Source organism: Prosopis cineraria, unplaced genomic scaffold, assembly GCF_029017545.1.
Source record: "Prosopis cineraria cultivar Desert tree isolate PC_DT_omini unplaced genomic scaffold, ASM2901754v1 PC1, whole genome shotgun sequence".
NCBI classification, from domain to species: Eukaryota; Viridiplantae; Streptophyta; class Magnoliopsida; order Fabales; family Fabaceae; genus Prosopis; species Prosopis cineraria.
In genome coordinates, this window is record NW_026555332.1 from 19,056,324 (window position 1) to 19,083,598 (window position 27,275).

The window sequence follows — 27,275 nt, forward strand, 5'->3', positions numbered from 1 at the left end:
TTTGGGGACTCGCACGGGGTTTCGGACGCGCAAAAAGTGGGGGTGCAACTCGACGACTTCCCAGGAGGGCACCCATCCAGTACTCCTCTCGCCCAAGCACGCTTAACTGCGGAGTTCTGATGGATCCGTGCATTAAGTGCTGGTATGATCGCACCCGATGGAGCAGGCTGAGTCAATTGATATATTCGGACTCGCACGGATTTCGGAGCCGAAACAGAATGGGGCAGCACGAGGGCGCGCGATGCGTGTGGGCTCGCCCGAGTCGGAGGCGCAAAAGGAGGGGCGCAGCACGAGGGCTTCTGTTTCCTGAGTCAATCGATATTTTGGGACTCGCACGGGTTTCCGGACGCGCAAAAAGTGGGGTGCAACTCGACGACTTCCCAGGAGGGCACCCATCCTAGTACTCCTCTCCCTCGCCCAAGCACGCTTAACTGCGGAGTTCTGATGGATCCGGTGCATTAGTGCTGGTATGATCGCACCCGATGGAGCAGGCTGAGTCAATTGATATATTCGGACTCGCACGGATTTCGGAGCCGAAACAAAAGAATGGGGCAGCACGAGGGCTCGCGATGCGTGTGGGCTCGCCCGGAGTCGGAGGCGCAAAGGAGGGGCGCAGCACGAGGGCTTCTGTTTCCTGAGTCAATCGATATTTTGGGACTCGCACGGGTTTCGGACGCGCAAAAAGTGGGGTGCAACTCGACGACTTCCCAGGAGGGCACCCATCCTAGTACTCCTCTCGCCCAAGCACGCTTAACTGCGGAGTTCTGATGGGATCCGGTGCATTAGTGCTGGTATGATCGCACCCGATGGAGCAGGCTGAGTCAATTGATATATATTCGGACTCGCACGGATTTCGGAGCCGAAACAAGATGGGGGCAGCACGAGGGCTCGCGATGCGTGTGGGCTCGCCGGAGTCGGAGGCGCAAAAGGAGGGGCGCAGCACGAGGGCTTCTGTTTCCTGAGTCAATCGATATTTTGGGACTCGCACGGGTTTCGGACGCGCAAAAAGTGGGGTGCAACTCGACGACTTCCCAGAGGGCACCCATCCTAGTACTCCTCTCGCCCAAGCACGCTTAACTGCGGAGTTCTGATGGGATCCGGTGCATTAGTGCTGGTATGATCGCACCCGATGGAGCAGGCTGAGTCAATTGATATATTCGGACTCGCACGGATTTCGGAGCCGAAACAAGAATGGGGCAGCACGAGGGCTCGCGATGCGTGTGGGCTCCCCGGAGTCGGAGGCGCAAAAGGAGGGGCGCAGCACAGGGCTTCTGTTTCCTGAGTCAATCGATATTTTGGGACTCGCACGGGTTTCGGACGCGCAAAAAGTGGGGTGCAACTGACGACTTCCCAGGAGGGCACCCATCCTAGTACTCCTCTCGCCCAAGCACGCTTAACTGCGGAGTTCTGATGGGATCCGGTGCATTAGTGCTGGTATGATCGCACCCGATGGAGCAGGCTGAGTCATTGATATATTCGGACTCGCACGGATTTCGGAGCCGAAACAAGAATGGGGCAGCACGAGGGCTCGCGATGCGTGTGGGCTCGCCCGGAGTCGGAGGCGCAAAAGGGGGGCGCAGCACGAGGGCTTCTGTTTCCTGAGTCAATCGATATTTTGGGACTCGCACGGGTTTCGGACGCGCAAAAAGTGGGGTGCAACTCGACGACTTCCCAGGAGGGCACCCATCCTAGTACTCCTCTCGCCCAAGCACGCGTTAACTGCGGAGTTCTGATGGGATCCGGTGCATTAGTGCTGGTATGATCGCACCCGATGGAGCAGGCTGAGTCAATTGATATATTCGGACTCGCACGGATTTCGGAGCCGAAACAAGAATGGGGCAGCACGAGGGCTCGCGATGCGTGTGGGCTCGCCCGGAGTCGGAGGCGCAAAAGGAGGGGCGCAGCACGAGGGCTTCTGTTTCCTGAGTCAATCGATATTTTGGGACTCGCACGGGTTTCGGACGCGCAAAAAGTGGGGTGCAACTCGACGACTTCCCAGGAGGGCACCCATCCTAGTACTCCTCTCGCCCAAGCACGCTTAACTGCGGAGTTCTGATGGGATCCGGTGCATTAGTGCTGGTATGATCGCACCCGATGGAGCAGGCTGAGTCAATTGATATATTCGGACTCGCACGGATTTCGGAGCCGAAACAAGAATGGGGCAGCACGAGGGCTCGCGATGCGTGTGGGCTCGCCCGGAGTCGGAGGCGCAAAAGGAGGGGCGCAGCACGAGGGCTTCTGTTTCCTGAGTCAATCGATATTTTGGGACTCGCACGGGTTTCGGACGCGCAAAAAGTGGGGTGCAACTCGACGACTTCCCAGGAGGGCACCCATCCTAGTACTACCCTCTCGCCCAAGCACGCTTAACTGCGGAGTTCTGATGGGATCCGGTGCATTAGTGCTGGTATGATCGCACCCGATGGAGCAGGCTGAGTCAATTGATATATTCGGACTCGCACGGATTTCGGAGCCGAAACAAGAATGGGGCAGCACGAGGGCTCGCGATGCGTGTGGGCTCGCCCGGAGTCGGAGGCGCAAAAGGAGGGGCGCAGCACGAGGGCTTCTGTTTCCTGAGTCAATCGATATTTTGGGACTCGCACGGGTTTCGGACGCGCAAAAAGTGGGGTGCAACTCGACGACTTCCCAGGAGGGCACCCATCCTAGTACTCCTCTCGCCCAAGCACGCTTAACTGCGGAGTTCTGATGGGATCCGGTGCATTAGTGCTGGTATGATCGCACCCGATGGAGCAGGCTGAGTCAATTGATATATTCGGACTCGCACGGATTTCGGAGCCGAAACAAGAATGGGGCAGCACGAGGGCTCGCGATGCGTGTGGGCTCGCCCGGAGTCGGAGGCGCAAAAGGAGGGGCGCAGCACGAGGGCTTCTGTTTCCTGAGTCAATCGATATTTTGGGACTCGCACGGGTTTCGGACGCGCAAAAAGTGGGGTGCAACTCGACGACTTCCCAGGAGGGCACCCATCCTAGTACTCCTCTCGCCCAAGCACGCTTAACTGCGGAGTTCTGATGGGATCCGGTGCATTAGTGCTGGTATGATCGCACCCGATGGAGCAGGCTGAGTCAATTGATATATTCGGACTCGCACGGATTTCGGAGCCGAAACAAGAATGGGGCAGCACGAGGGCTCGCGATGCGTGTGGGCTCGCCCGGAGTCGGAGGCGCAAAAGGAGGGGCGCAGCACGAGGGCTTCTGTTTCCTGAGTCAATCGATATTTTGGGACTCGCACGGGTTTCGGACGCGCAAAAAGTGGGGTGCAACTCGACGACTTCCCAGGAGGGCACCCATCCTAGTACTCCTCTCGCCCAAGCACGCTTAACTGCGGAGTTCTGATGGGATCCGGTGCATTAGTGCTGGTATGATCGCACCCGATGGAGCAGGCTGAGTCAATTGATATATTCGGACTCGCACGGATTTCGGAGCCGAAACAAGAATGGGGCAGCACGAGGGCTCGCGATGCGTGTGGGCTCGCCCGGAGTCGGAGGCGCAAAAGGAGGGGCGCAGCACGAGGGCTTCTGTTTCCTGAGTCAATCGATATTTTGGGACTCGCACGGGTTTCGGACGCGCAAAAAGTGGGGTGCAACTCGACGACTTCCCAGGAGGGCACCCATCCTAGTACTCCTCTCGCCCAAGCACGCTTAACTGCGGAGTTCTGATGGGATCCGGTGCATTAGTGCTGGTATGATCGCACCCGATGGAGCAGGCTGAGTCAATTGATATATTCGGACTCGCACGGATTTCGGAGCCGAAACAAGAATGGGGCAGCACGAGGGCTCGCGATGCGTGTGGGCTCGCCCGGAGTCGGAGGCGCAAAAGGAGGGGCGCAGCACGAGGGCTTCTGTTTCCTGAGTCAATCGATATTTTGGGACTCGCACGGGTTTCGGACGCGCAAAAAGTGGGGTGCAACTCGACGACTTCCCAGGAGGGCACCCATCCTAGTACTCCTCTCGCCCAAGCACGCTTAACTGCGGAGTTCTGATGGGATCCGGTGCATTAGTGCTGGTATGATCGCACCCGATGGAGCAGGCTGAGTCAATTGATATATTCGGACTCGCACGGATTTCGGAGCCGAAACAAGAATGGGGCAGCACGAGGGCTCGCGATGCGTGTGGGCTCGCCCGGAGTCGGAGGCGCAAAAGGAGGGGCGCAGCACGAGGGCTTCTGTTTCCTGAGTCAATCGATATTTTGGGACTCGCACGGGTTTCGGACGCGCAAAAAGTGGGGTGCAACTCGACGACTTCCCAGGAGGGCACCCATCCTAGTACTCCTCTCGCCCAAGCACGCTTAACTGCGGAGTTCTGATGGGATCCGGTGCATTAGTGCTGGTATGATCGCACCCGATGGAGCAGGCTGAGTCAATTGATATATTCGGACTCGCACGGATTTCGGAGCCGAAACAAGAATGGGGCAGCACGAGGGCTCGCGATGCGTGTGGGCTCGCCCGGAGTCGGAGGCGCAAAAGGAGGGGCGCAGCACGAGGGCTTCTGTTTCCTGAGTCAATCGATATTTTGGGACTCGCACGGGTTTCGGACGCGCAAAAAGTGGGGTGCAACTCGACGACTTCCCAGGAGGGCACCCATCCTAGTACTCCTCTCGCCCAAGCACGCTTAACTGCGGAGTTCTGATGGGATCCGGTGCATTAGTGCTGGTATGATCGCACCCGATGGAGCAGGCTGAGTCAATTGATATATTCGGACTCGCACGGATTTCGGAGCCGAAACAAGAATGGGGCAGCACGAGGGCTCGCGATGCGTGTGGGCTCGCCCGGAGTCGGAGGCGCAAAAGGAGGGGCGCAGCACGAGGGCTTCTGTTTCCTGAGTCAATCGATATTTTGGGACTCGCACGGGTTTCGGACGCGCAAAAAGTGGGGTGCAACTCGACGACTTCCCAGGAGGGCACCCATCCTAGTACTCCTCTCGCCCAAGCACGCTTAACTGCGGAGTTCTGATGGGATCCGGTGCATTAGTGCTGGTATGATCGCACCCGATGGAGCAGGCTGAGTCAATTGATATATTCGGACTCGCACGGATTTCGGAGCCGAAACAAGAATGGGGCAGCACGAGGGCTCGCGATGCGTGTGGGCTCGCCCGGAGTCGGAGGCGCAAAAGGAGGGGCGCAGCACGAGGGCTTCTGTTTCCTGAGTCAATCGATATTTTGGGACTCGCACGGGTTTCGGACGCGCAAAAAGTGGGGTGCAACTCGACGACTTCCCAGGAGGGCACCCATCCTAGTACTCCTCTCGCCCAAGCACGCTTAACTGCGGAGTTCTGATGGGATCCGGTGCATTAGTGCTGGTATGATCGCACCCGATGGAGCAGGCTGAGTCAATTGATATATTCGGACTCGCACGGATTTCGGAGCCGAAACAAGAATGGGGCAGCACGAGGGCTCGCGATGCGTGTGGGCTCGCCCGGAGTCGGAGGCGCAAAAGGAGGGGCGCAGCACGAGGGCTTCTGTTTCCTGAGTCAATCGATATTTTGGGACTCGCACGGGTTTCGGACGCGCAAAAAGTGGGGTGCAACTCGACGACTTCCCAGGAGGGCACCCATCCTAGTACTCCTCTCGCCCAAGCACGCTTAACTGCGGAGTTCTGATGGGATCCGGTGCATTAGTGCTGGTATGATCGCACCCGATGGAGCAGGCTGAGTCAATTGATATATTCGGACTCGCACGGATTTCGGAGCCGAAACAAGAATGGGGCAGCACGAGGGCTCGCGATGCGTGTGGGCTCGCCCGGAGTCGGAGGCGCAAAAGGAGGGGCGCAGCACGAGGGCTTCTGTTTCCTGAGTCAATCGATATTTTGGGACTCGCACGGGTTTCGGACGCGCAAAAAGTGGGGTGCAACTCGACGACTTCCCAGGAGGGCACCCATCCTAGTACTCCTCTCGCCCAAGCACGCTTAACTGCGGAGTTCTGATGGGATCCGGTGCATTAGTGCTGGTATGATCGCACCCGATGGAGCAGGCTGAGTCAATTGATATATTCGGACTCGCACGGATTTCGGAGCCGAAACAAGAATGGGGCAGCACGAGGGCTCGCGATGCGTGTGGGCTCGCCCGGAGTCGGAGGCGCAAAAGGAGGGGCGCAGCACGAGGGCTTCTGTTTCCTGAGTCAATCGATATTTTGGGACTCGCACGGGTTTCGGACGCGCAAAAAGTGGGGTGCAACTCGACGACTTCCCAGGAGGGCACCCATCCTAGTACTCCTCTCGCCCAAGCACGCTTAACTGCGGAGTTCTGATGGGATCCGGTGCATTAGTGCTGGTATGATCGCACCCGATGGAGCAGGCTGAGTCAATTGATATATTCGGACTCGCACGGATTTCGGAGCCGAAACAAGAATGGGGCAGCACGAGGGCTCGCGATGCGTGTGGGCTCGCCCGGAGTCGGAGGCGCAAAAGGAGGGGCGCAGCACGAGGGCTTCTGTTTCCTGAGTCAATCGATATTTTGGGACTCGCACGGGTTTCGGACGCGCAAAAAGTGGGGTGCAACTCGACGACTTCCCAGGAGGGCACCCATCCTAGTACTCCTCTCGCCCAAGCACGCTTAACTGCGGAGTTCTGATGGGATCCGGTGCATTAGTGCTGGTATGATCGCACCCGATGGAGCAGGCTGAGTCAATTGATATATTCGGACTCGCACGGATTTCGGAGCCGAAACAAGAATGGGGCAGCACGAGGGCTCGCGATGCGTGTGGGCTCGCCCGGAGTCGGAGGCGCAAAAGGAGGGGCGCAGCACGAGGGCTTCTGTTTCCTGAGTCAATCGATATTTTGGGACTCGCACGGGTTTCGGACGCGCAAAAAGTGGGGTGCAACTCGACGACTTCCCAGGAGGGCACCCATCCTAGTACTCCTCTCGCCCAAGCACGCTTAACTGCGGAGTTCTGATGGGATCCGGTGCATTATTGCTGGTATGATCGCACCCGATGGAGCAGGCTGAGTCAATTGATATATTCGGACTCGCACGGATTTCGGAGCCGAAACAAGAATGGGGCAGCACGAGGGCTCGCGATGCGTGTGGGCTCGCCCGGAGTCGGAGGCGCAAAAGGAGGGGCGCAGCACGAGGGCTTCTGTTTCCTGAGTCAATCGATATTTTGGGACTCGCACGGGTTTCGGACGCGCAAAAAGTGGGGTGCAACTCGACGACTTCCCAGGAGGGCACCCATCCTAGTACTCCTCTCGCCCAAGCACGCTTAACTGCGGAGTTCTGATGGGATCCGGTGCATTAGTGCTGGTATGATCGCACCCGATGGAGCAGGCTGAGTCAATTGATATATTCGGACTCGCACGGATTTCGGAGCCGAAACAAGAATGGGGCAGCACGAGGGCTCGCGATGCGTGTGGGCTCGCCCGGAGTCGGAGGCGCAAAAGGAGGGGCGCAGCACGAGGGCTTCTGTTTCCTGAGTCAATCGATATTTTGGGACTCGCACGGGTTTCGGACGCGCAAAAAGTGGGGTGCAACTCGACGACTTCCCAGGAGGGCACCCATCCTAGTACTCCTCTCGCCCAAGCACGCTTAACTGCGGAGTTCTGATGGGATCCGGTGCATTAGTGCTGGTATGATCGCACCCGATGGAGCAGGCTGAGTCAATTGATATATTCGGACTCGCACGGATTTCGGAGCCGAAACAAGAATGGGGCAGCACGAGGGCTCGCGATGCGTGTGGGCTCGCCCGGAGTCGGAGGCGCAAAAGGAGGGGCGCAGCACGAGGGCTTCTGTTTCCTGAGTCAATCGATATTTTGGGACTCGCACGGGTTTCGGACGCGCAAAAAGTGGGGTGCAACTCGACGACTTCCCAGGAGGGCACCCATCCTAGTACTCCTCTCGCCCAAGCACGCTTAACTGCGGAGTTCTGATGGGATCCGGTGCATTATTGCTGGTATGATCGCACCCGATGGAGCAGGCTGAGTCAATTGATATATTCGGACTCGCACGGATTTCGGAGCCGAAACAGAAGAATGGGGCAGCACGAGGGCTCGCGATGCGTGTGGGCTCGCCCGGAGTCGGAGGCGCAAAAGGAGGGGCGCAGCACGAGGGCTTCTGTTTCCTGAGTCAATCGATATTTTGGGACTCGCACGGGTTTCGGACGCGCAAAAAGTGGGGTGCAACTCGACGACTTCCCAGGAGGGCACCCATCCTAGTACTCCTCTCGCCCAAGCACGCTTAACTGCGGAGTTCTGATGGGATCCGGTGCATTAGTGCTGGTATGATCGCACCCGATGGAGCAGGCTGAGTCAATTGATATATTCGGACTCGCACGGATTTCGGAGCCGAAACAAGAATGGGGCAGCACGAGGGCTCGCGATGCGTGTGGGCTCGCCCGGAGTCGGAGGCGCAATAGGAGGGGCGCAGCACGAGGGCTTCTGTTTCCTGAGTCAATCGATATTTTGGGACTCGCACGGGTTTCGGACGCGCAAAAAGTGGGGTGCAACTCGACGACTTCCCAGGAGGGCACCCATCCTAGTACTCCTCTCGCCCAAGCACGCTTAACTGCGGAGTTCTGATGGGATCCGGTGCATTAGTGCTGGTATGATCGCACCCGATGGAGCAGGCTGAGTCAATTGATATATTCGGACTCGCACGGATTTCGGAGCCGAAACAAGAATGGGGCAGCACGAGGGCTCGCGATGCGTGTGGGCTCGCCCGGAGTCGGAGGCGCAAAAGGAGGGGCGCAGCACGAGGGCTTCTGTTTCCTGAGTCAATCGATATTTTGGGACTCGCACGGGTTTCGGACGCGCAAAAAGTGGGGTGCAACTCGACGACTTCCCAGGAGGGCACCCATCCTAGTACTCCTCTCGCCCAAGCACGCTTAACTGCGAAGTTCTGATGGGATCCGGTGCATTAGTGCTGGTATGATCGCACCCGATGGAGCAGGCTGAGTCAATTGATATATTCGGACTCGCACGGATTTCGGAGCCGACAGAAGAATGGGGCAGCACGAGGGCTCGCGATGCGTGTGGGCTCGCCCGGAGTCGGAGGCGCAAAAGGAGGGGCGCAGCACGAGGGCTTCTGTTTCCTGAGTCAATCGATATTTTGGGACTCGCACGGGTTTCGGACGCGCAAAAAGTGGGGTGCAACTCGACGACTTCCCAGGAGGGCACCCATCCTAGTACTCCTCTCGCCCAAGCACGCTTAACTGCGGAGTTCTGATGGGATCCGGTGCATTAGTGCTGGTATGATCGCACCCGATGGAGCAGGCTGAGTCAATTGATATATTCGGACTCGCACGGATTTCGGAGCCGAAACAAGAATGGGGCAGCACGAGGGCTCGCGATGCGTGTGGGCTCGCCCGGAGTCGGAGGCGCAAAAGGAGGGGCGCAGCACGAGGGCTTCTGTTTCCTGAGTCAATCGATATTTTGGGACTCGCACGGGTTTCGGACGCGCAAAAAGTGGGGTGCAACTGGACGACTTCCCAGGAGGGCACCCATCCTAGTACTCCTCTCGCCCAAGCACGCTTAACTGCGGAGTTCTGATGGGATCCGGTGCATTAGTGCTGGTATGATCGCACCCGATGGAGCAGGCTGAGTCAATTGATATATTCGGACTCGCACGGATTTCGGAGCCGAAACAAGAATGGGGCAGCACGAGGGCTCGCGATGCGTGTGGGCTCGCCCGGAGTCGGAGGCGCAAAAGGAGGGGCGCAGCACGAGGGCTTCTGTTTCCTGAGTCAATCGATATTTTGGGACTCGCACGGGTTTCGGACGCGCAAAAAGTGGGGTGCAACTCGACGACTTCCCAGGAGGGCACCCATCCTAGTACTCCTCTCGCCCAAGCACGCTTAACTGCGGAGTTCTGATGGGATCCGGTGCATTAGTGCTGGTATGATCGCACCCGATGGAGCAGGCTGAGTCAATTGATATATTCGGACTCGCACGGATTTCGGAGCCGAAACAAGAATGGGGCAGCACGAGGGCTCGCGATGTGTGTGGGCTCGCCCGGAGTCGGAGGCGCAATAGGAGGGGCGCAGCACGAGGGCTTCTGTTTCCTGAGTCAATCGATATTTTGGGACTCGCACGGGTTTCGGACGCGCAAAAAGTGGGGTGCAACTCGACGACTTCCCAGGAGGGCACCCATCCTAGTACTCCTCTCGCCCAAGCACGCTTAACTGCGGAGTTCTGATGGGATACGGTGCATTATTACTGGTATGATCGCACCCGATGGAGCAGGCTGAGTCAATTGATATATTCGGACTCGCACGGATTTCGGAGCCGACAGAAGAATGGGGCAGCACGAGGGCTCGCGATGCGTGTGGGCTCGCCCGGAGTCGGAGGCGCAAAAGGAGGGGCGCAGCACGAGGGCTTCTGTTTCCTGAGTCAATCGATATTTTCGGACTCGCACGGGTTTCGGACGCGCAAAAAGTGGGGTGCAACTCGACGACTTCCCAGGAGGGCACCCATCCTAGTACTCCTCTCGCCCAAGCACGCTTAACTGCGGAGTTCTGATGGGATCCGGTGCATTAGTGCTGGTATGATCGCACCCGATGGAGCAGGCTGAGTCAATTGATATATTCGGACTCGCACGGATTTCGGAGCCGAAACAAGAATGGGGCAGCACGAGGGCTCGCGATGTGTGTGGGCTCGCCCGGAGTCGGATGCGCAGAAGGAGGGGCGCAGCACGAGGGCTTCTGTTTCCTGAGTCAATCGATATTTTGGGTCTCGCACGGGTTTCGGACGCGCAAAAGGTGGGGTGCAACACGAGGACTTCCCAGGAGGCCACCCATCCTAGTACTCCTCTCGCCCAAGCACGCTTAACTGCGGAGTTCTGATGGGATCCGGTGCATTAGTGCTGGTATGATCGCACCCGATGGAGCAGGCTGAGTCAATTGATATATTCGGACTCGCACGGATTTCGGAGCCGAAACAAGAATGGGGCAGCACGAGGGCTCACGATGCGTGTGGGCTCGCCCGGAGTCGGAGGCGCAAAAGGAGGGGCGCAGCACGAGGGCTTCTGTTTCCTGAGTCAATCGATATTTTGGGACTCGCACGGGTTTCGGACGCGCAAAAAGTGGGGTGCAACTCGACGACTTCCCAGGAGGGCACCCATCCTAGTACTCCTCTCGCCCAAGCACGCTTAACTGCGGAGTTCTGATGGGATCCGGTGCATTAGTGCTGGTATGATCGCACCCGATGGAGCAGGCTGAGTCAATTGATATATTCGGACTCGCACGGATTTCGGAGCCGAAACAAGAATGGGGCAGCACGAGGGCTCGCGATGTGTGTGGGCTCGCCCGGAGTCGGATGCGCAGAAGGAGGGGCGCAGCACGAGGGCTTCTGTTTCCTGAGTCAATCGATATTTTGGGTCTCGCACGGGTTTCGGACGCGCAAAAGGTGGGGTGCAACACGAGGACTTCCCAGGAGGCCACCCATCCTAGTACTTCTCTCGCCCAAGCTCGCTTAACTACGGAGTTCTGATGGGATCCGGTGCATTAGTGCTGGCATGATCACACCCGAAGGAGTAGGCTGATGCAATTGATATTTTTAGACTCGCACGGATTTCAGAGCCGAATGTAGAATGGGGCTGCACGAGGCCTTATGATGCATGTGGACTCACCCGGAGTTGGAGGCGCAAAAGGAGGGGCGCACCACGAGGGCTTCTGTTTCCTGAATGGGACTCGCACGGATTTGGGAGGCGAAAAAAGATGGGCGCAACCGGAATGCTTTTGATATAGTTTCCCTCGCATGGATTTGGGAGGCGCAACAGGAGGGGTATGGCACGACGGCTTCTGCAGCCTGAATCGATCGATACAATGGGACTCGCACGGAGCGGAGCAGCACGATGGCTTCTGTTGCCTGAATCTATTGACATATTGGGACTCTCATGGATTCGAGAGGTACAAAAGGAGCAGTGCAACCAGAATGCTTTTGATATACTTTTGTTCGCACGGATTTGGGAAGCACAACAGGAGGGGTGCAGCACGACGGCTTCTGCAGCCTGAATCGATCGATACAGTGGGACTCACACTTATTTAGGAGGCGAAAATGGAGGGGCGTAATCCGAATGCTTTTGATATATTTTCGCTCACACGGATTTGTTAGGCGCAACAAGAAGGGTGTGAAACGACGGCTTCTGCAGCCCGAATTGATCGGTACAATGGGACTCGTACGAATTTGAGAGGGGGAAAAGGAGGGGCGCAACCCGAATGCTTTTGATATATTTTCGCTCGCACGGATTTGGGAGGCGCAACAGGAGGGGTGTAGCACGACGGCTTGTGCAGCCTGAATCGATCGATACAATGGGACTCGCACTAATTTGGGAGGCACAAAAGGAGCGGTGCAACCTGAATGCTTTTGATATATTTTCGCTCGTACGGATTTGGGAGACGCAACAGGAGGGGTGCGGCACGACAGCTTCTGCAGCCTGAATTGATCGATACAATGGGACTCGCACAGATTTGGGAGGCGAGATAGGAGCAGCGCAACCCGAATGCTTTTGATATATTTTCGCTCGCACGGATTTGGGAGGCGCAAAAGGAGGGGTGCAGCACGATTGCTTCTGCAGCCTGAATCGATCGGTACAGTGGGAGTCGCACGGATTTGGGATGCGCAAACGGAGCGAAGTAGCACGACGGCTTCTGTTGCCTGAATCTATTGACATATTGGGACTCGCACGGATTGGGGAGGCACAAAAGAAGGGGCACAACCAGAATGCTTTTGATATAGTTTCGCTCGCACGGATTTGAGAGGCGCAACAGCAGGGGTGTGGCACGACGGCTTTTGCAGCCTGAATCGATCGGTACAATGGGGCTCGCACGGATTTGGGAGGCACAAAAGGAGGGGCGCAATCGGAATGCTTTTGATATAGTTTCCCTCGCACTGATTTAGGAGGCACAACAGGAGGGGTGCGGCACGACGGCTTCTGCAGCCTGAATTGATCGGTACAATGGGACTCGCACGGATTTGGGAGGCACAAACGGAACGGAGCAGCACGACGGCTTCTGTTGCCTGAATCTATTGACATTTTGGGACTCGCACGGATTCGGGAGGCACAAAAGGAGCGGTGCAACCAGAATGCTTTTGATATACTTTTACTTGCACGGATTTGGAAGGCACAACAGGAGGGGTGCAGCATGACAGCTTCTGCAGCCTGAATTGATCGATACAATGGGACTCACATGGATTTGGGAGGCGAAATAAGACGGGCACAACCGGAATGCTTTTAATATATTTTCGCTCGCACATATTTGGTAGGCGCAACAGGAGGGGTGTGGCACGACGGCTTCTGCAGCCTGAATCGATCGGTACAACGGGACTCGCACGGATTTGGGAGGCGCAAATGGAGCGGAGCAGCACGACGGCTTCTGTTGCCTAAATCTATTGACATATTGGGACTCGCACGGATTTGGGAGGCGCAAAAGGAGGAGTGCACCCCGACGGCTTCTGCAGCCTGAATTGATCGATACAATAGGACTCGCACTGATTTGGGAGGCACAAAAGGACTGATGCAACTTGAATGCTTTTGATATATTTTCATTCGCACGGATTTGGGAGGCGCAACAGGAGGGGTGCAGCATGACAGCTTCTACAGCCTGAATCGATCGGTACAATGGGACTCGCACGGATTTGGGAGGCGCAAATGGAGCGGAGCAGCACGATGGCTTTTGTTGCTTGAATCTATTGACATATTAGGACTCGCACGGATTTGGGAGGTGCAAAAGGAGGGGTGCACCACGACGGCTTCTGCCGCCTGAATCGATCGACAAAATGGGACTCGCACTGATTTGGGAGGCACAAAAAGAGCGGTACAACCCGAATGCTTTTGGTATATTTTCGCTCGCACGGATTTAGGAGGCGCAACAAGAGGGGTGCAGCACGACGGCTTCTGCAGCCTGAATCGATTGGTACAACGGGACTCGCACGGATTTAGGAGGAGCAAACGGAGCGGATCAGCACGACGGCTTCTGTTGCTTGAATCTATTGACATATTGAAACTCGCACGGATTTGGGAGGTACAAAAGGAGGGGTGCACCACGACGGCTTTTGCAGCCTGAATCGATCGATACAATGGGACTCGCACTGATTTCGGAGGCACAAAAGGAGCAGTGCAACCCGAATGCTTTTGATATATTTTCGCTCGCACGGATTTGGGAGGCGTAACAGGAGGGGTGACGATGGCTTCTGCAGTCTGAATCGATTGGTACAATGGGACTCGCACGGATTTGGGAGGCGCAAACGGAGCGAAGCAGCACGACGGCTTCTATTGCCTGAATCTATTGACATATTAGAACTCGCATGGATTGGGGAGGCACAAAAGAAGGGGCGCAACCGAAATGCTTTTGATATAGTTTTGCTCGCACGGATTTGGGAGGCGCAAAAGGAGGGGTGCAGCACGACGGTTTCTGTAGCCTGAATCGATCGATACAATGGGACTTGCACTGATTTCAGAGGCACAAAAGGAGCAGTGCAACTTGATAGTTTCTGGAGCCTGAATCAATCGATACAATGGGACTCGCATAGATTTGGGAGGCGTAAAAGGAGGGGTGCAGCACGACGGCTTTTGCAGCCTGAATCGATCGATGCAATGGGACTCGCATGGATTTGGGAGGCGCAAAAGGAGGGGTGTAGCTCGATGGCTTCTGCAGCCTGAATCGATCGATGCAATGGGACTCGCACGGATTTGGGAGGCGCAAAAGGAGGGGTGTAGCTCGATGGCTTCTGCAGCCTGAATCGATCGATGCAATAGGACTCGCACGGATTTGGGAGGCGCAAAAGGAGGGGTGCAAGCCAAATGCTTTTGATATATTTTCACTCACATAGATTTAGGAGGCGCAAAAGGAGGGGGCAGCACGACGGCTTCTGCAGCCTGAATCGATCGATACAATAGGACTTGCACGGATTTGGGAGGCAGAAAAGGAGGGGTGCAACCCAAATGCTTTTAATATATTTTCGCTCGCACAGATTTCGGAGGCACAAAAGGAGGGGTTCAGCATGATAGCTTAGGATGTTACATTCCATATTAATAACTCTTAGTCGTATAAGCTCAAATTAATAAAGTTAACTCTAATGTAGTTTAGGGTCAACCGAGATTGAATCTCTCAAGGCGTTCATATTCTAAAATTATAGTAGATAAAAACACAAATAAAATAGCAAGTTAAGGGTTTGTTCAAACTATCTAAAAAAACCAATAAAGACTATTTCTATTTTTTTCTTTTATTTATTTTAATGGACTAAATTGGAATGAATAGAATGAAATGAATTTGTAAAAAGAAGTGAGTAAAATCAATGATATGGATTCCATTGGATGATTTAACTACCTAATCCTTTCTCCTAATTTTGATTTTAATTCCTCTCTAATTAATTGGGTTAAAAATACCTAGAATTCTCTAAGTTGAGCACCTAGTTATCACTAGTGGCTAATTAGCAACAACAAACAGCCCAATGCTATAAAAATTGCCCAATTGTTTGATAGATTAATTTAGACAGCCTTTAACTTTTGCCCCAAACATAACACAATCTATGTTCAGTTGAGATTTTGAGTACTAGTTGTAACATTCTAAGTTTTAAATCCAAAAATTAATGGCTAATTAAAGGTAAATTAGTAAATTAATGGAGTAATTAAGTTAACCATGTTTTCAAGTTGCCAATTGACATTTTAGATCATTGGATAGCTCTAAGGAAGGGCTAGGGTTAAAGTTAGGTCAAATTGGGATAGGAAGGCATAGTACAAGTAAGAATGAGCTCACAATTTTTTATGCCGTGGCATAAGCACATTATGTAGTGATGTAATGCACTGCTTTGCAAATTTAAGTTGTGGAAATCAACATAAAAACATATGGAAATGTGGGGAAAACCTAGGGCACGAAGGAGTATGATGAAGGCTCTGCTAGAGATTGGACTTGGCTAAGGTTAGAGGCTTGTTTAAACCTCCAATCATATAGGTAAGCTTCCCAACAACCTTCTCTACGTATCTACCTTGGTTTTCTTGGATTTTTAAGAATGGGTGGTTGGGTTCTAAGTTGGAGGGGGATAATAATCAAACCCTAAGTCTTGTATGTGGTTGTGGGAATTTGATTTTGAGCTTCTTTGAGTTGAATAAGTGTTTTTATGAAGATTTAGGTGTTGGATTGAAAGGGTTGAATGAACCTTAGCCATAAATTGAGAGTTTTGAAATTGTGGGAGTTGAGTAACGGTACAAATTAGCTTGTTATTACTAAATGAAGATGTTATGAGTAGTTGTAGCTTTGAATACTCAACTATAGAAGTTTGAGATTTTTGAGTAAATTTAACTAAGGAATACTCATGTTGGGGTTTGAAATCTAACATACGGTGTGTATGTTGTAGATTTTAATAGTTGAGATCTCCTTGAGGTTAAGGAAGCGATAAGAGCACACGTGGACCATGGGTAACCCTTTTATTGACAAAATGGTTTAAGTAACCGAATAGTCTATACTATTTATTAACTAGTTTAAGCATGTATATATAGTTGCATGTACATAATATACATTATGAACATAATTGAGATAAAACAAAATGATATATTAATAGACATTTGTAAAGGACATGTGCATATGTGTGTGTCACAAATACATGAAAGAAAGTGGCAATTAATATCCTTATGTGTGGTAATTTTCATGCATGACTTTGTGGTGAATTATTTATGCATATATGGTGATTCATAATTGAGAGGGAGACATGGTGGAGAAAAGTGGTGAAATAATGGTGAAAAATCCATATGGTATTGCTATCACCTTGGATGCCAAGTGTGGCCTATATTTAGGATTGTTGCCGTGAGTAATCTGGGCAATCTTTTAAGGCACTCCTTAGTACCTATAAAGGTATGGATGTTGGAGTCAATAACACCCTAGCTACTTGTAGTAGGGAAAATTCGTAGTCCAAACGTGGGATAATACCTTGGCCAAGTAGTTACTCCCATGTGAGGTGAGCAAAGACTAATTCTTCAGGATTTGGTCCAATATGGTTGCCTATGAATTTAGTCAGGGAATAATGGAAGATTGGACGGAATTTCTTATCTATGCATACCATATATTTGTGGTGAATTATAATATGCTGCTTGTGCAGGGGGATAATTATTATATGATTACTTGTTATTGCTTTACTTGTTAATTAGTAGTGTAGAATATTCGGTTATTAAGACATTGTATCACCTCATGAATTTACATTTTTATCGGTTCTAAGATGGATAAGGGATAAGAGAAAGAGATGAGCAAGGAATAGCTGCTCAACTATCCATTGTAATGCCCATTTTATATTTTGAGTGTGTATAAAACTATGAATGTATAATATTTTAGGTTGTCAACTAGGAACACATATAAATGTTGAGTTGCACTTGTATGATAATAAGTTGTGATGCATTTTAGCTTGAGAATTGTTTGATGTGATAATATGTGTGGCGAGGGGATAAAATACTATTACAAGTGAAAGTACATTGTAAAATGTGTTAGGATATGTTAGAACTACTTGTACAGTGAATTTGTAATATTTTAGCCTAAAGGGAATATTTGGTCAAACATTATGAAATTTGGCTAAAATACTATTAGAAGTGTATGTGGTGATAAATAAATGTGAATTGTGGTAATGATTTAGCCAAATAGTAATTATATGTGGAAATGTAGTGATTGGCCTTGCTAGGTGATAATAGGGCATAGAGTGGCCAAATCATAGTTTTCATGTGTTTTTAGTTGTTTAAATGTTTAATCGGGTGCATTATGGTTTATTAGACTTGGTTTAAGTCTCAAAATGGGTTAATGATACAAGTTTTAAGTTTTAGGTACTTGGATGCTTGAAAATCATTTTAAAAATATGACTTTTGCATTCGAGTGTCCAAATTTCACATACGACATTAGATTGTATTGAAACTTGTACCATTAGTTAGCTTATTGAATAAGTTTCATATAAGCACTTGAATCACTCCAATCGGATGTTCGCCCTAAAAAGTTATTATAAAATGCTATCATGATCTAGCATGTATGTTGCAGGATAAATTGCATATGTCGTGGCATATGGCGTAGCAACAAATTTGAGCCCTCTGTGCCACATGCTGCGGTATATGTGTTAGAATGTGCTAAAATGACATTTCTAGCCCTATTTAGGTGATTTGCTTCCCAAACTTTTTCATGCTTCCCATATGTTAAAAAACTATTAAGTTTGAGCTCAAACTTTATATTTAAAGGGTTTTTCTTGGGACCCCAAATATTTCAAATTATTTTTAAATGTTTACTTATTTTAACCCTTTTATATTTACGGTAAGCCTAAGAGTGATCTATAGCTTCTAATTATCATTATATGCTGTGATTGTATGATGATTAATAGTAATGTCAAGATAGACATTACACTAGCCAACAAACATAACAAGCACAATTATGTCTCCCTTATATAAATTAACAAGTAACAATTTAATTCCATAAATGAATGTAACAATTAAATATGTCTAGCAAATAAACTAATCCAAAATTAATCTCAAACACCTCAAGTATGTCACATTAGCTATACTTTTATGAACTCAAAGACATAGTATTAAGATCTCAACAAATTTAGTCCCAGTTCATGAATTAAAGAGGTAAAAGGAGAAGAAAATTCTCATTATGGTGGAGCTCATAGGTGTGTCTGTCTCCAAAGGAAGGAAACGCCTAGCCACACATGAAGAGCATTATTGAATCTTCATTCAGCTCTAAGGAATGCACGGCCATGGCAGCAAGGGAAGAAAATTCCAGCAGCACTTCCTTCAACAAACCAGAACAAAATTCCCAAGGTTATATGGATTGAGTGAGGAAGACATTGATAAAGTCAGATCTTGATTTGGATGGTTAGATGTTGAGAAGTGGAAGGGAGAAATTGCTGAAAATAAGAGGAGAGAGGGAGATGCTGTGAAAATCGGAAAAAAAAGATGGAAGAATGAAGATGACGATACTGTTAAAGGAGGAGGGAAAAAACCAATTAAAAAAACTAATTCCCTCCTTTTTAAAAAAATGACGTTCTGGAGAGAGAAAAATTTCAAAAAGTGCCGAGTGCATTTTGGCAAAACTAAAAAGCAACAAAAAATGAGTTATTATACAAGGGTCCTAAAATAGTGTGAGTATATGTATGTCTAAAGATATATGTGAGTATGATAAAATATTGAAAAGAATTTAGTTAACTGCTGAAAAATAAAAGTAACAAAGGAGAGAATTAATAAATTAAAATAAGACTAAACTATATGTATGTATGATGTATGATAATGCAAGTGAGAAAATAAAAATAAGAAAAAGAAATAAAAAAATTAGAAATTGACAAGCTATTCTCAAAATTACAAATTAAGTCCAATAAATTCAAATGACGCTTAAAATACTCAAAACAATTGTCGAAAACCAAGAAGAAAGAGAAATAAAATGATGTAAAAAAATATGATTTATCACATATAAGGGGACAATTTGTAAAAAAAAAAATTAAAGGTAAAATGCAATATGATGGGTGAGTATGAGGGTAAAAATGATAAGAGAGAGGGAATGGCACTTGAAGATTGAAAATAATGATATTATCTTGTTTTGGTATTGACACTAATTTTAGTGACATGAAATATATTGTAAGCTTTGATGAAAGGACCCTTATAGAGTTTGTTGACAATGGTGGAATTGGTACCCAATTTGAGCATAATTTTAGAAGTAGTCATGGATATATAGGTTGTAAAAAAAATGACAGTGGAGAAGCAACAATTGAGGAAGCACCAGTGTAAATTACTATATTAATTTCTCTAAATAAAGTTGTCATTTGCTATAGAATTGTTGTTAATTTTAGTAACCAAAATTGTGATTGTTAATATAAATGTAAATGACACATGAAATTGAATGGATTTTGAAGGCAAGATGGAGCAATTCTTGTCACTTTTATATCCAAACTCTTCTTCACCTACCATGCAAGATCATGATTTTAAAAGTTGTAGATTATCTATGTTGGGCAATCTATCAAACTTATATAATTGATAACAAAACTTTAGATAGTTATCACTTTTTAAGGTTTTTTTGTCATTTAAATTAACGAAAGTTATTATTTCTTAAATTGAAGTGATAATTCATTTGTTCTGATTTACTCAATTTTGTAGGGTACTGATAAACTACAATTTCTTTTTATATTGTTGCGATTTTAAGAAGAAAAGGTTTTGAATATTAGAAGAAAATTTGTGAATGGCAATTGATATTTAAAACACTTGAGGAATATTAAGATTTCAAATGTAAACTTGTGAATTGCTATTGAATTCTTGTGATTTTAGAAATAAAAGTTGTGAATATTAGAACAAAAATTGTGAATGGTAATTAATATTTGTAATACTTGAGGAATATCATAATTTCAAATGTGAAATTGTGAATTGTTGTTAAATTCTTGCAATTTTAGGAACAAAAGTTATCAATTTTAGAACAAAACTTGTGAATAGCAATTGATATTTGCAACACTTGAAGAATATCAAGATTTCAAATGCGAAATTGTGAGTTATTATTGAATTTTTGTGATTTTAGCAAGAAAATTTGTGAATCTTAAAATAAAACTTGTGACTAGCAATCAATATTTGCAACACTTAAGGAATATCAGGATTTCAAATACAAAATTGTAAATTACTATTGAATTCTTATAATTTTAAGAAAAAAAGTTGGGAATCTTAGAATAAAACTTGTGAATAGCAATCGATATTTACAACACTTAAGGAACATAAGGATTTCAAATGTGAAGTTATTAATTACTATCGAATTTTTACAATTTTAAAAAGAAAAATTGCAAATCTTAGAACAAAGCTTGTGAATAGCAATTGATATTCACAACACGTGAGAAATATCATGATTTTAACTGTAAACTTGTGAATTGCTATTGAATTTTTGCAATTTGAGAAAGAAACGTTATAAATATTAGAACAAAAACTTGTGAATGGCAATTGATATGTGCAACATTTGATGAATATCAAGATTTTAAATGCAAACTTACAAATTACAATTGAATTCTTGCGATTTTAAGAAGAAAAGTTGTGAATCATAGAACAAAACTTGTAAATTGCAATTGATATTTACAATACTTGAGGAATATCAGAGTTTCAAATGTAAACTTGTAAATTGTTGTTGAATTTTTATAATTTTAAGAAGAAAATTTGTGAATCTTAGAACAAAACTTGTGAATGACAATCGATATTTACAACACTTGGGTAACATCATGATTTCAAATGCAAACTTGTGAATTGCTGTTAAATTCTTGTAATTTCAGAAAGAAAAGTTATAAATATTAGAACAAGAATTTGTTAATGGCAATTGATATTTGCAACATTTGATAAAAATTAGGATTTTAAATACAAACTTGTAAATTGCTGTTGAATTATTGTAAATATAAGAAGAAAAGTTGTGAATCTTAGAACAAAACTTATGAATTGTAATTGCTATTTGCAACATTTGTGGAACAACAAAGTTTCAAATGCAAACTTATAAATTGTTGTTGAATTTTTGTGATTTTAGGAAGAAAATTTGTAAATCTTAAAACAAAACTTGTGAATAGCAATTGATATTTACAATACTTGGATAACATTATGATTTCAAATGCAAACTTGTGAATTGCTATTGAATTCTTGTGATTTCAAAAAAAAAATATAAATATTAAAATAAAAACTTGTGAATGGCGATTGATATTTGCAACATTTGATGAAAATCAAGATTTCAAATACAAACTTGTAAATTGATGTTGAATTCTTGTAAATCTAAGAAGAAAAATTGTAAATTTTGGAACAAAACTTATAAATTGTAATTGATATTTGCAACATTTGTGGAACATCAAAATGTCAAATCTAAATTTACGAATTGTTGTTGAATTCTTGTGATTTTATGAAGAAAGGTTATGAATTTTAAAATAAAACTTATGAATCAAGAGCACGAAATATTTGTTATGAGTTTTGAGATTTTTATTTTAATTAAAAGCAATTTAATTTTTTACATTAATTTCTTAACAATAAAATTTTTTTTAAAGATTGAACAGAATAATAATATTTTAAGAGATTAAAATATTTTTAATTTAATTTAAAATGATTTTATGATTATTTAAAAAAAAAACAATCAATCAAATATGTACACGATAAAACTAAAACCTCATCTCCGTTTCCTCGTCAGACTCATCTCCGTCTCCAAAATCCCCGTGATTCACGAGAAATGGTGGCGTCTTTGAGATTACCCTCTCTAGCCCACCTCTTCTCCTCGCCCTCTAGCGCCGCTAATTCTAATATTTCTGGCCGGTCACCGGTGACTCTCCGGCGTCGATTCCACGGGCTTTTTCTCCGGCCGTGGCCACTCGCTGCTGGCTTCGCCGCCCAAAGCCCGGCTGCGGAGACCCAAGGCGGAATAGATAGCTTGAAGAACCGAGTCCCTGATCAAGTTATCACGCCCAGGTCACAGGATTTCAATGCTTGGTACCTCGATGTGATAGCCAACGCCGAGCTAGCTGATTATGGCCCAGTTCGCGGGACAATGGTCATTCGGCCTTATGGCTACGCAATATGGGAATCGATCCAGGTTTGCTAGTGGAGGAATCGCTTTGTTTATCACTTCATATTGTGCAATATACGAAGATGATTTCTTCAATAATGTTCATTTGGTGGTTCAGCAATTGTGCCTAGTTGCTGCTCCTAGTCTGTAAGGCAGTTTGAATTACTAAAGTAAACATTTTTGGTCTCCCCTCTATGGTATGGGGTGTGCAGGAGTATTTGAATGTGAAGTTCAAGGAGACTGGACATAGTAACATGTATTTTCCACAGGTGATGTCCTGAATTATTAATGATGCTGATTTTAAGTTAGGGCGAACGAATATAGAGCAACTTGTTGGGTGATGGGTATTTTGGGAATTTGTAACTGATACTGTTGTTTTTCTATTAAACCATCTTGTTCTCCTATTGTTAACTTAACTGATGAAATTGTGTGGTCCAAACGGAAGAGGCTAACTTTTGGTTTATGTGGTTTCGTTCCCCTTCCCCCCTTCTAAAAGCGTACTTGGGCAGGGTAATTTTAGATAACGCTCCTCCATATTTTTGCCTTGCTGCCTGCGGCATTACCACATATTGCTTTTCAGACCAATGTTCTTTTATTACGCACACTTTTAATCAGTAAAGAAACGATGAAAAGGTTAAAGAGTTTGTACGTGTCTGACATCTGTTATATTATTTATTCCATTTTTCTTTTGTTTTTGTAAGCTAAATTATATCACTGTTGTGTGCGTTTATTTTTGGAAGTCGATAGTAATGCAAAGATCCTTGTAATGCGTAGTACATAAAAAAAAAAAAAGGTACTATCAATCATTTGTTTAGTGATTTTTAATCCCAACTGTCCTGCAGTTTATTCCATACTCATTTATAGAGAAAGAAGCTAGTCATGTTGAGGGTTTTAGCCCAGAGTTAGCACTAGTGACAATTGGTGGAGGGAAGGAACTTGAAGAAAAACTCGTGGTGTGTGTACTCTTCACTTAAGTGTTACAAATATCTTTACATTTTTTGTTCACTTCAATCTATAACTGAATTGAGGCAGCTGCTCATGTGGTTTTCTTTAAGGCTGTGACCTAAGTTCTGGCTTTGATTTTTGCAATTCTTGAGGTTGTGGCAGGTTCGACCAACAAGTGAAACTATTGTAAACCACATGTTTACTCAGTGGATTCATAGTTACCGTGATCTCCCTCTTCTGATTAACCAGGCAAGTGCTTTGCATATATGATCCTTTTCTTTTTGTGCTGAAGTGCTTTGTATATATGATTAGAATTTAGAAAACTGTTTTCATATGATGAAGCGATTGAACAACCTTGTTTATTTCTTCTGCAAAATGAATGTGGTTTAGTGGGCAAATGTCACAAGATGGGAGATGCGAACTAAGCCCTTCGTGAGGACTCTGGAATTTCTTTGGCAAGAGGGCCACACTGCTCATGCAACTCCTGTAGAGGCAGAAAATGAGGTCTTCTTAAGGCATAAAAAATAAGAATGTCTTCACTACTTAAGCAGAACACTTATTATTTCATTAAATACAGATTACCTGTTCACCTGCAGGCTAGACAGATGATTGACATCTATACCAGATTTGCTTATGAGCAAGCTGCAATACCTGTTATTGCAGGTCGAAAATCTAAAGTGGAAACATTTGCTGGTGCCTATAAGACTTACACAATTGAAGCCATGATGGGTGACCAGAAAGCATTACAGGCAGGAACCAGCCACAACCTTGGGCAAAATTTCTCCCGTGCCTTCGGAACACAGGTATGCTTTTCACTTGAAAAACCTATATATATCATTTGACATTCAGATGTGTTACTGACACCTTGTAAAATGCATTTGGCAAGAAGGTTGTTGCTATTGGAGAAACAGAGGCAAGTAGAAACATAGAAGAGGAGAAAGAGAAGAGTGGGATGGGGAGAACTGGAAATAGGCATAGATTGAAGAAATATGGGATGGAAGGGAGGGAGAATAGTGGCAAATGAATAGATTAGCTATAGCATATTGTCTTAGTTATCCATTGCCAATCTGACAGATTAAAATGCTGTAAGTCATAGTATTGGAATTTTATAGGAAATTAATCCCTTTCATTTAGCATATTGTCTTAGTTATCCAGTGCCAATCTGACCTAGTAACAGATTAAAATGCTGTAAGTCGTAATATTGGAATTCCCTGGGGAATTAATCCCTTTCATATTCTTCAAGTGCATCTTATGTGTGCTGTTATAAATAATTATTGATTATTTATGATTATTGATATGATCTTGTGATGACAGTGCAGCTTTACAAAATGTAAATTTGTGCAGTTCACAGATGAAAATGGACAAAGGCAGCATGTTTGGCAAACATCATGGGCGATCAGTACCCGTTTTGTTGGAGGTATCATCATGACTCATGGTGATGATGCAGGCCTAATGCTTCCCCCAAAGCTTGCACCAACACAGGTACATTTGATGTTATTTTACATCTAAAAAGATTTAATTCTTGGTTGAAAGTAGCTGTTGGGCACTTCACATCTTGTTAATTATAAGCATGATGGTGACAATAGAAAATGAAATAGAACTGAATTCTCCATTCCAAATTTAGGATATGGGTATGAAAATATTTATAATATATATTTTAACATTTTATGATATAGGTATAGGTATTTTGATTTTTAAATAAGAATTTCTAAAGTAATATAATGATATTTGTAATAATCAACCAAAATATTAAGTTTTATTTTCGTGTTTTTAAGTAATATAGAAAAAATTTAATGTAAAAAAAAATCATATTACAAATGTTAGAATATATGATAGGTATGTTGAAGTATCCTACGAGTATCGTATTGGATATTGATATATTTACAGTTCATATCCGTGCTTCATACCCCATAATGTCTATTGTAACCCCTTTAATTAGTTTTAAATGCATTGTCTGAAAGATTGCCTTTATGAGTTAATATAAATATGGCCTTGTTATTGTCTGTGTAATTCAGAACCAAGAAATAATGCAGTTTTTTAATCAGAGTGAAAGTATTCTCTCTTCTCCCTGGCTCCTGAACCAGACAATATGTCTACATCTGTCATGAACCACTTGCTCACTCAATAGGAACAAACGAATCATTATAATACAGAATATTAGCCTGACAACTCGATGGTTCCTGACCGTTACTTCAGGATTTTCTTTAATAGGTAACTATGCTAAACCATTATAACTTAATGGGCTTTTTCATGATATGCATGGGGTGCTTCAGGTGGTGATAGTACCCATCTGGAAGAAGGATGATGAGAAAATGGCTGTTCTCAATGCAGCATCGTCTGTAGAAGCAGTTCTTCATTCTGCTGGGATTAAAGTTAAGCTTGATGACTCAGAGCAAAGAACCCCAGGATGGAAATTCAATTTCTGGGAGATGAAGGTTTCCTTTTAATATTGGATATTTAACTTCATTGAATGAAAAATTATTGGTTGCTTTTACTCGTGATTTATCCTTATTCCAAGTTAGGGGTATCTGATTAAATTCACCTTATTTCAACCCTCATTGTTCAGGGAGTTCCTCTGAGAATTGAAATTGGTCCTCGTGATTTGTCTAGTGGAAGTGTGGTGATATCGAGGAGAGATGTTCCTGGGAAGCAAGGTAAAGCATTTGGAATCTCTGTGGAGCCTTCAATTTTGGAGGCTTACGTTAAGGATAAGTTGAACGAGATCCAGTCCTCTCTATTGGAAAAGGCAATTGCATTTCGAGACAGGTTCAGTTATATGTCTCCGTCTTAAACATCATTTGTCTGTTCCAGCTCAGAAGCTTGTATTGCGCTTGAAAGATGCAATTTCTGTTAACATTTTTTTTTCCAAGTCTTTCATTACATACTGTTGCATGCACTTGCACATTCTTAACCTTACAGACCAGCTGATTGACAAGCAATTATTCTCATTGCAGTAATATCGTGGATGTGAACTCATATGATGATCTTAAAGTTGCAATATCTGAAGGCAAATGGGCAAGAGGCCCTTGGTCTGCGAGGTAGTGGGGTCGTTCATTATTTTATTTTATTTTTGCTAGGAAACATAAATTCTGATATATTGATGAAGACGCAGAACTCTAACATCAAGCTATACAAAATGGCAGTGATGAAGATGAGATTAAAGTCAAAGAAGAAACAGGAGCAACTATCAGGTGCTTTCCTTTTGAACAACCAGAAGGGGATAAGAAATGCTTGATGACTGGAAATCCTGCTAAGGAAGTAGCCATTTTTGCCAAATCATACTGATTCTGCAGCTACAAGCTTTGCTTTTTCTTTGAAATTCTCAAATCACATGTTCTGGCAGTTGAACTTCTTTGTGAATGTTTTGGTAATATTTTGGCGAGTCAAATCATGTTGAGTAACTTAGTTAAGTTAGTTCAAAGCATATAATTGTTGATTTGATAAAACTTTAAAGCATATAATCTGCTGATTTGTTGTAACTTTTTTTAATTTTTTTTTTTTAAATTTAGAAAGATGATTGGGTTTATGCCCTGAGCAAGAAAGCATATTGTAGTTGAATATCTTCCCATGGACCCTGGTTAAAATAGCAGTGATGCATGCCCTCATGGAGTGGGTAAATGAAATCAGAAATTATATTTCAGCGAGTGTTCATTTCTAGCATTGTTTTCAAAACAAGTTTGGGTGTTGAAATACACCGGTTGAAGGTTAATTGATTTGAATGTGATTGAGTTGTGGTGATATAATTAAATTAATATATTTTTAATTAATAACGTATAAGCAAAAAAGTTATTAATAACAAATTTCATAACTTTAATAATTAAGTTTTGAATAAGTTATTAGTGATTGTGGATAAGAATAGGACTTGTGATCTTAAAA

At 45.7% G+C, this 27,275-nt stretch overlaps 1 protein-coding gene, 34 non-coding genes and 2 pseudogenes across 37 annotated transcripts; 1 reads left to right on the top strand and 36 right to left on the bottom strand.

The window, feature by feature from the left end:
- Nucleotides 1-39: 39 nt before the first annotated feature.
- On the bottom strand, nt 40-156 carry LOC129297375 (5S ribosomal RNA; annotated as a pseudogene).
- A 203-nt stretch (nt 157-359) lies between these two features.
- LOC129297327 (5S ribosomal RNA) lies at nt 360-481 on the bottom strand (annotated as a pseudogene).
- A 205-nt stretch (nt 482-686) lies between these two features.
- Nucleotides 687-805, bottom strand: LOC129297222 (5S ribosomal RNA). Its single transcript, XR_008590148.1, has one exon. It is a non-coding gene; the product is annotated as a 5S ribosomal RNA (ribosomal RNA).
- Nucleotides 806-1,010: 205 nt separating this feature from the next.
- Nucleotides 1,011-1,128, bottom strand: LOC129297275 (5S ribosomal RNA). The gene has a single exon (XR_008590162.1). It is a non-coding gene; the product is annotated as a 5S ribosomal RNA (ribosomal RNA).
- A 202-nt stretch (nt 1,129-1,330) lies between these two features.
- LOC129297288 (5S ribosomal RNA) lies at nt 1,331-1,448 on the bottom strand. The gene has a single exon (XR_008590164.1). It is a non-coding gene; the product is annotated as a 5S ribosomal RNA (ribosomal RNA).
- A 202-nt stretch (nt 1,449-1,650) lies between these two features.
- LOC129297299 (5S ribosomal RNA) lies at nt 1,651-1,770 on the bottom strand. Its single transcript, XR_008590168.1, has one exon. It is a non-coding gene; the product is annotated as a 5S ribosomal RNA (ribosomal RNA).
- A 204-nt stretch (nt 1,771-1,974) lies between these two features.
- LOC129297296 (5S ribosomal RNA) lies at nt 1,975-2,093 on the bottom strand. The gene has a single exon (XR_008590166.1). It is a non-coding gene; the product is annotated as a 5S ribosomal RNA (ribosomal RNA).
- A 204-nt stretch (nt 2,094-2,297) lies between these two features.
- On the bottom strand, nt 2,298-2,418 carry LOC129297263 (5S ribosomal RNA). Its single transcript, XR_008590158.1, has one exon. It is a non-coding gene; the product is annotated as a 5S ribosomal RNA (ribosomal RNA).
- Nucleotides 2,419-2,622: 204 nt separating this feature from the next.
- On the bottom strand, nt 2,623-2,741 carry LOC129297369 (5S ribosomal RNA). The gene has a single exon (XR_008590192.1). It is a non-coding gene; the product is annotated as a 5S ribosomal RNA (ribosomal RNA).
- Nucleotides 2,742-2,945: 204 nt separating this feature from the next.
- LOC129296482 (5S ribosomal RNA) lies at nt 2,946-3,064 on the bottom strand. Its single transcript, XR_008589808.1, has one exon. It is a non-coding gene; the product is annotated as a 5S ribosomal RNA (ribosomal RNA).
- A 204-nt stretch (nt 3,065-3,268) lies between these two features.
- Nucleotides 3,269-3,387, bottom strand: LOC129296556 (5S ribosomal RNA). Its single transcript, XR_008589834.1, has one exon. It is a non-coding gene; the product is annotated as a 5S ribosomal RNA (ribosomal RNA).
- A 204-nt stretch (nt 3,388-3,591) lies between these two features.
- On the bottom strand, nt 3,592-3,710 carry LOC129296623 (5S ribosomal RNA). The gene has a single exon (XR_008589848.1). It is a non-coding gene; the product is annotated as a 5S ribosomal RNA (ribosomal RNA).
- A 204-nt stretch (nt 3,711-3,914) lies between these two features.
- LOC129296693 (5S ribosomal RNA) lies at nt 3,915-4,033 on the bottom strand. Its single transcript, XR_008589874.1, has one exon. It is a non-coding gene; the product is annotated as a 5S ribosomal RNA (ribosomal RNA).
- Nucleotides 4,034-4,237: 204 nt separating this feature from the next.
- On the bottom strand, nt 4,238-4,356 carry LOC129296804 (5S ribosomal RNA). The gene has a single exon (XR_008589972.1). It is a non-coding gene; the product is annotated as a 5S ribosomal RNA (ribosomal RNA).
- Nucleotides 4,357-4,560: 204 nt separating this feature from the next.
- Nucleotides 4,561-4,679, bottom strand: LOC129296911 (5S ribosomal RNA). Its single transcript, XR_008590054.1, has one exon. It is a non-coding gene; the product is annotated as a 5S ribosomal RNA (ribosomal RNA).
- Nucleotides 4,680-4,883: 204 nt separating this feature from the next.
- On the bottom strand, nt 4,884-5,002 carry LOC129296977 (5S ribosomal RNA). Its single transcript, XR_008590070.1, has one exon. It is a non-coding gene; the product is annotated as a 5S ribosomal RNA (ribosomal RNA).
- Nucleotides 5,003-5,206: 204 nt separating this feature from the next.
- LOC129297055 (5S ribosomal RNA) lies at nt 5,207-5,325 on the bottom strand. Its single transcript, XR_008590101.1, has one exon. It is a non-coding gene; the product is annotated as a 5S ribosomal RNA (ribosomal RNA).
- A 204-nt stretch (nt 5,326-5,529) lies between these two features.
- On the bottom strand, nt 5,530-5,648 carry LOC129297125 (5S ribosomal RNA). Its single transcript, XR_008590121.1, has one exon. It is a non-coding gene; the product is annotated as a 5S ribosomal RNA (ribosomal RNA).
- Nucleotides 5,649-5,852: 204 nt separating this feature from the next.
- On the bottom strand, nt 5,853-5,971 carry LOC129297146 (5S ribosomal RNA). Its single transcript, XR_008590126.1, has one exon. It is a non-coding gene; the product is annotated as a 5S ribosomal RNA (ribosomal RNA).
- A 204-nt stretch (nt 5,972-6,175) lies between these two features.
- LOC129297161 (5S ribosomal RNA) lies at nt 6,176-6,294 on the bottom strand. The gene has a single exon (XR_008590129.1). It is a non-coding gene; the product is annotated as a 5S ribosomal RNA (ribosomal RNA).
- A 204-nt stretch (nt 6,295-6,498) lies between these two features.
- On the bottom strand, nt 6,499-6,617 carry LOC129297168 (5S ribosomal RNA). The gene has a single exon (XR_008590130.1). It is a non-coding gene; the product is annotated as a 5S ribosomal RNA (ribosomal RNA).
- Nucleotides 6,618-6,821: 204 nt separating this feature from the next.
- LOC129297249 (5S ribosomal RNA) lies at nt 6,822-6,940 on the bottom strand. Its single transcript, XR_008590153.1, has one exon. It is a non-coding gene; the product is annotated as a 5S ribosomal RNA (ribosomal RNA).
- A 204-nt stretch (nt 6,941-7,144) lies between these two features.
- LOC129297170 (5S ribosomal RNA) lies at nt 7,145-7,263 on the bottom strand. The gene has a single exon (XR_008590131.1). It is a non-coding gene; the product is annotated as a 5S ribosomal RNA (ribosomal RNA).
- Nucleotides 7,264-7,467: 204 nt separating this feature from the next.
- On the bottom strand, nt 7,468-7,586 carry LOC129297178 (5S ribosomal RNA). Its single transcript, XR_008590133.1, has one exon. It is a non-coding gene; the product is annotated as a 5S ribosomal RNA (ribosomal RNA).
- Nucleotides 7,587-7,790: 204 nt separating this feature from the next.
- LOC129297256 (5S ribosomal RNA) lies at nt 7,791-7,909 on the bottom strand. Its single transcript, XR_008590156.1, has one exon. It is a non-coding gene; the product is annotated as a 5S ribosomal RNA (ribosomal RNA).
- A 206-nt stretch (nt 7,910-8,115) lies between these two features.
- On the bottom strand, nt 8,116-8,234 carry LOC129297185 (5S ribosomal RNA). The gene has a single exon (XR_008590135.1). It is a non-coding gene; the product is annotated as a 5S ribosomal RNA (ribosomal RNA).
- A 204-nt stretch (nt 8,235-8,438) lies between these two features.
- LOC129297191 (5S ribosomal RNA) lies at nt 8,439-8,557 on the bottom strand. The gene has a single exon (XR_008590136.1). It is a non-coding gene; the product is annotated as a 5S ribosomal RNA (ribosomal RNA).
- A 204-nt stretch (nt 8,558-8,761) lies between these two features.
- On the bottom strand, nt 8,762-8,880 carry LOC129297236 (5S ribosomal RNA). The gene has a single exon (XR_008590150.1). It is a non-coding gene; the product is annotated as a 5S ribosomal RNA (ribosomal RNA).
- A 204-nt stretch (nt 8,881-9,084) lies between these two features.
- Nucleotides 9,085-9,203, bottom strand: LOC129297197 (5S ribosomal RNA). Its single transcript, XR_008590139.1, has one exon. It is a non-coding gene; the product is annotated as a 5S ribosomal RNA (ribosomal RNA).
- A 204-nt stretch (nt 9,204-9,407) lies between these two features.
- On the bottom strand, nt 9,408-9,526 carry LOC129297269 (5S ribosomal RNA). Its single transcript, XR_008590160.1, has one exon. It is a non-coding gene; the product is annotated as a 5S ribosomal RNA (ribosomal RNA).
- Nucleotides 9,527-9,730: 204 nt separating this feature from the next.
- LOC129297203 (5S ribosomal RNA) lies at nt 9,731-9,849 on the bottom strand. Its single transcript, XR_008590141.1, has one exon. It is a non-coding gene; the product is annotated as a 5S ribosomal RNA (ribosomal RNA).
- A 204-nt stretch (nt 9,850-10,053) lies between these two features.
- Nucleotides 10,054-10,172, bottom strand: LOC129297313 (5S ribosomal RNA). The gene has a single exon (XR_008590177.1). It is a non-coding gene; the product is annotated as a 5S ribosomal RNA (ribosomal RNA).
- A 204-nt stretch (nt 10,173-10,376) lies between these two features.
- LOC129297210 (5S ribosomal RNA) lies at nt 10,377-10,495 on the bottom strand. Its single transcript, XR_008590145.1, has one exon. It is a non-coding gene; the product is annotated as a 5S ribosomal RNA (ribosomal RNA).
- A 204-nt stretch (nt 10,496-10,699) lies between these two features.
- LOC129296441 (5S ribosomal RNA) lies at nt 10,700-10,818 on the bottom strand. The gene has a single exon (XR_008589796.1). It is a non-coding gene; the product is annotated as a 5S ribosomal RNA (ribosomal RNA).
- Nucleotides 10,819-11,022: 204 nt separating this feature from the next.
- On the bottom strand, nt 11,023-11,141 carry LOC129297217 (5S ribosomal RNA). Its single transcript, XR_008590147.1, has one exon. It is a non-coding gene; the product is annotated as a 5S ribosomal RNA (ribosomal RNA).
- Nucleotides 11,142-11,345: 204 nt separating this feature from the next.
- On the bottom strand, nt 11,346-11,464 carry LOC129297154 (5S ribosomal RNA). Its single transcript, XR_008590127.1, has one exon. It is a non-coding gene; the product is annotated as a 5S ribosomal RNA (ribosomal RNA).
- A 10,596-nt stretch (nt 11,465-22,060) lies between these two features.
- On the top strand, nt 22,061-27,039 carry LOC129318823 (proline--tRNA ligase, chloroplastic/mitochondrial). 3 transcript variants are annotated; one of them, XM_054963823.1, is made up of 11 exons: nt 22,063-22,481; nt 22,667-22,723; nt 23,297-23,407; nt 23,562-23,648; nt 23,790-23,903; nt 23,996-24,202; nt 24,714-24,881; nt 25,673-25,834; nt 25,966-26,165; nt 26,354-26,437; nt 26,543-27,039. In XM_054963823.1, the coding sequence occupies exons 1-11, from the start codon at nt 22,122-22,124 to the stop codon at nt 26,682-26,684; spliced, it is 1,692 nt and encodes a 563-aa protein (XP_054819798.1). In that variant the 5' UTR covers nt 22,063-22,121; the 3' UTR covers nt 26,685-27,039. The 3 variants fall into 3 exon arrangements, with proteins under 3 accessions (XP_054819941.1, XP_054819798.1, XP_054819870.1); XM_054963895.1 differs by having other exon boundaries at nt 22,064-22,481; nt 24,744-24,881; XM_054963966.1 differs by lacking the exon at nt 25,673-25,834 and having other exon boundaries at nt 22,061-22,481.
- The last annotated feature ends 236 nt before the right edge of the window (nt 27,040-27,275 follow it).

Coding starts and splice junctions, on each gene's coding strand:
- LOC129318823 (XM_054963823.1), top strand. CDS start 22,122: ATGGTGGCGTCTTTGAGATTACCCTCTCTAGCCCACCTCTTCTCCTCG. Junction 22,724..23,296: donor GTAACATGTATTTTCCACAG/GTGATGTCCTGA, acceptor ACTGTCCTGCAG/TTTATTCCATACTCATTTAT. Junction 24,882..25,672: donor CAAAGCTTGCACCAACACAG/GTACATTTGATG, acceptor GGGGTGCTTCAG/GTGGTGATAGTACCCATCTG.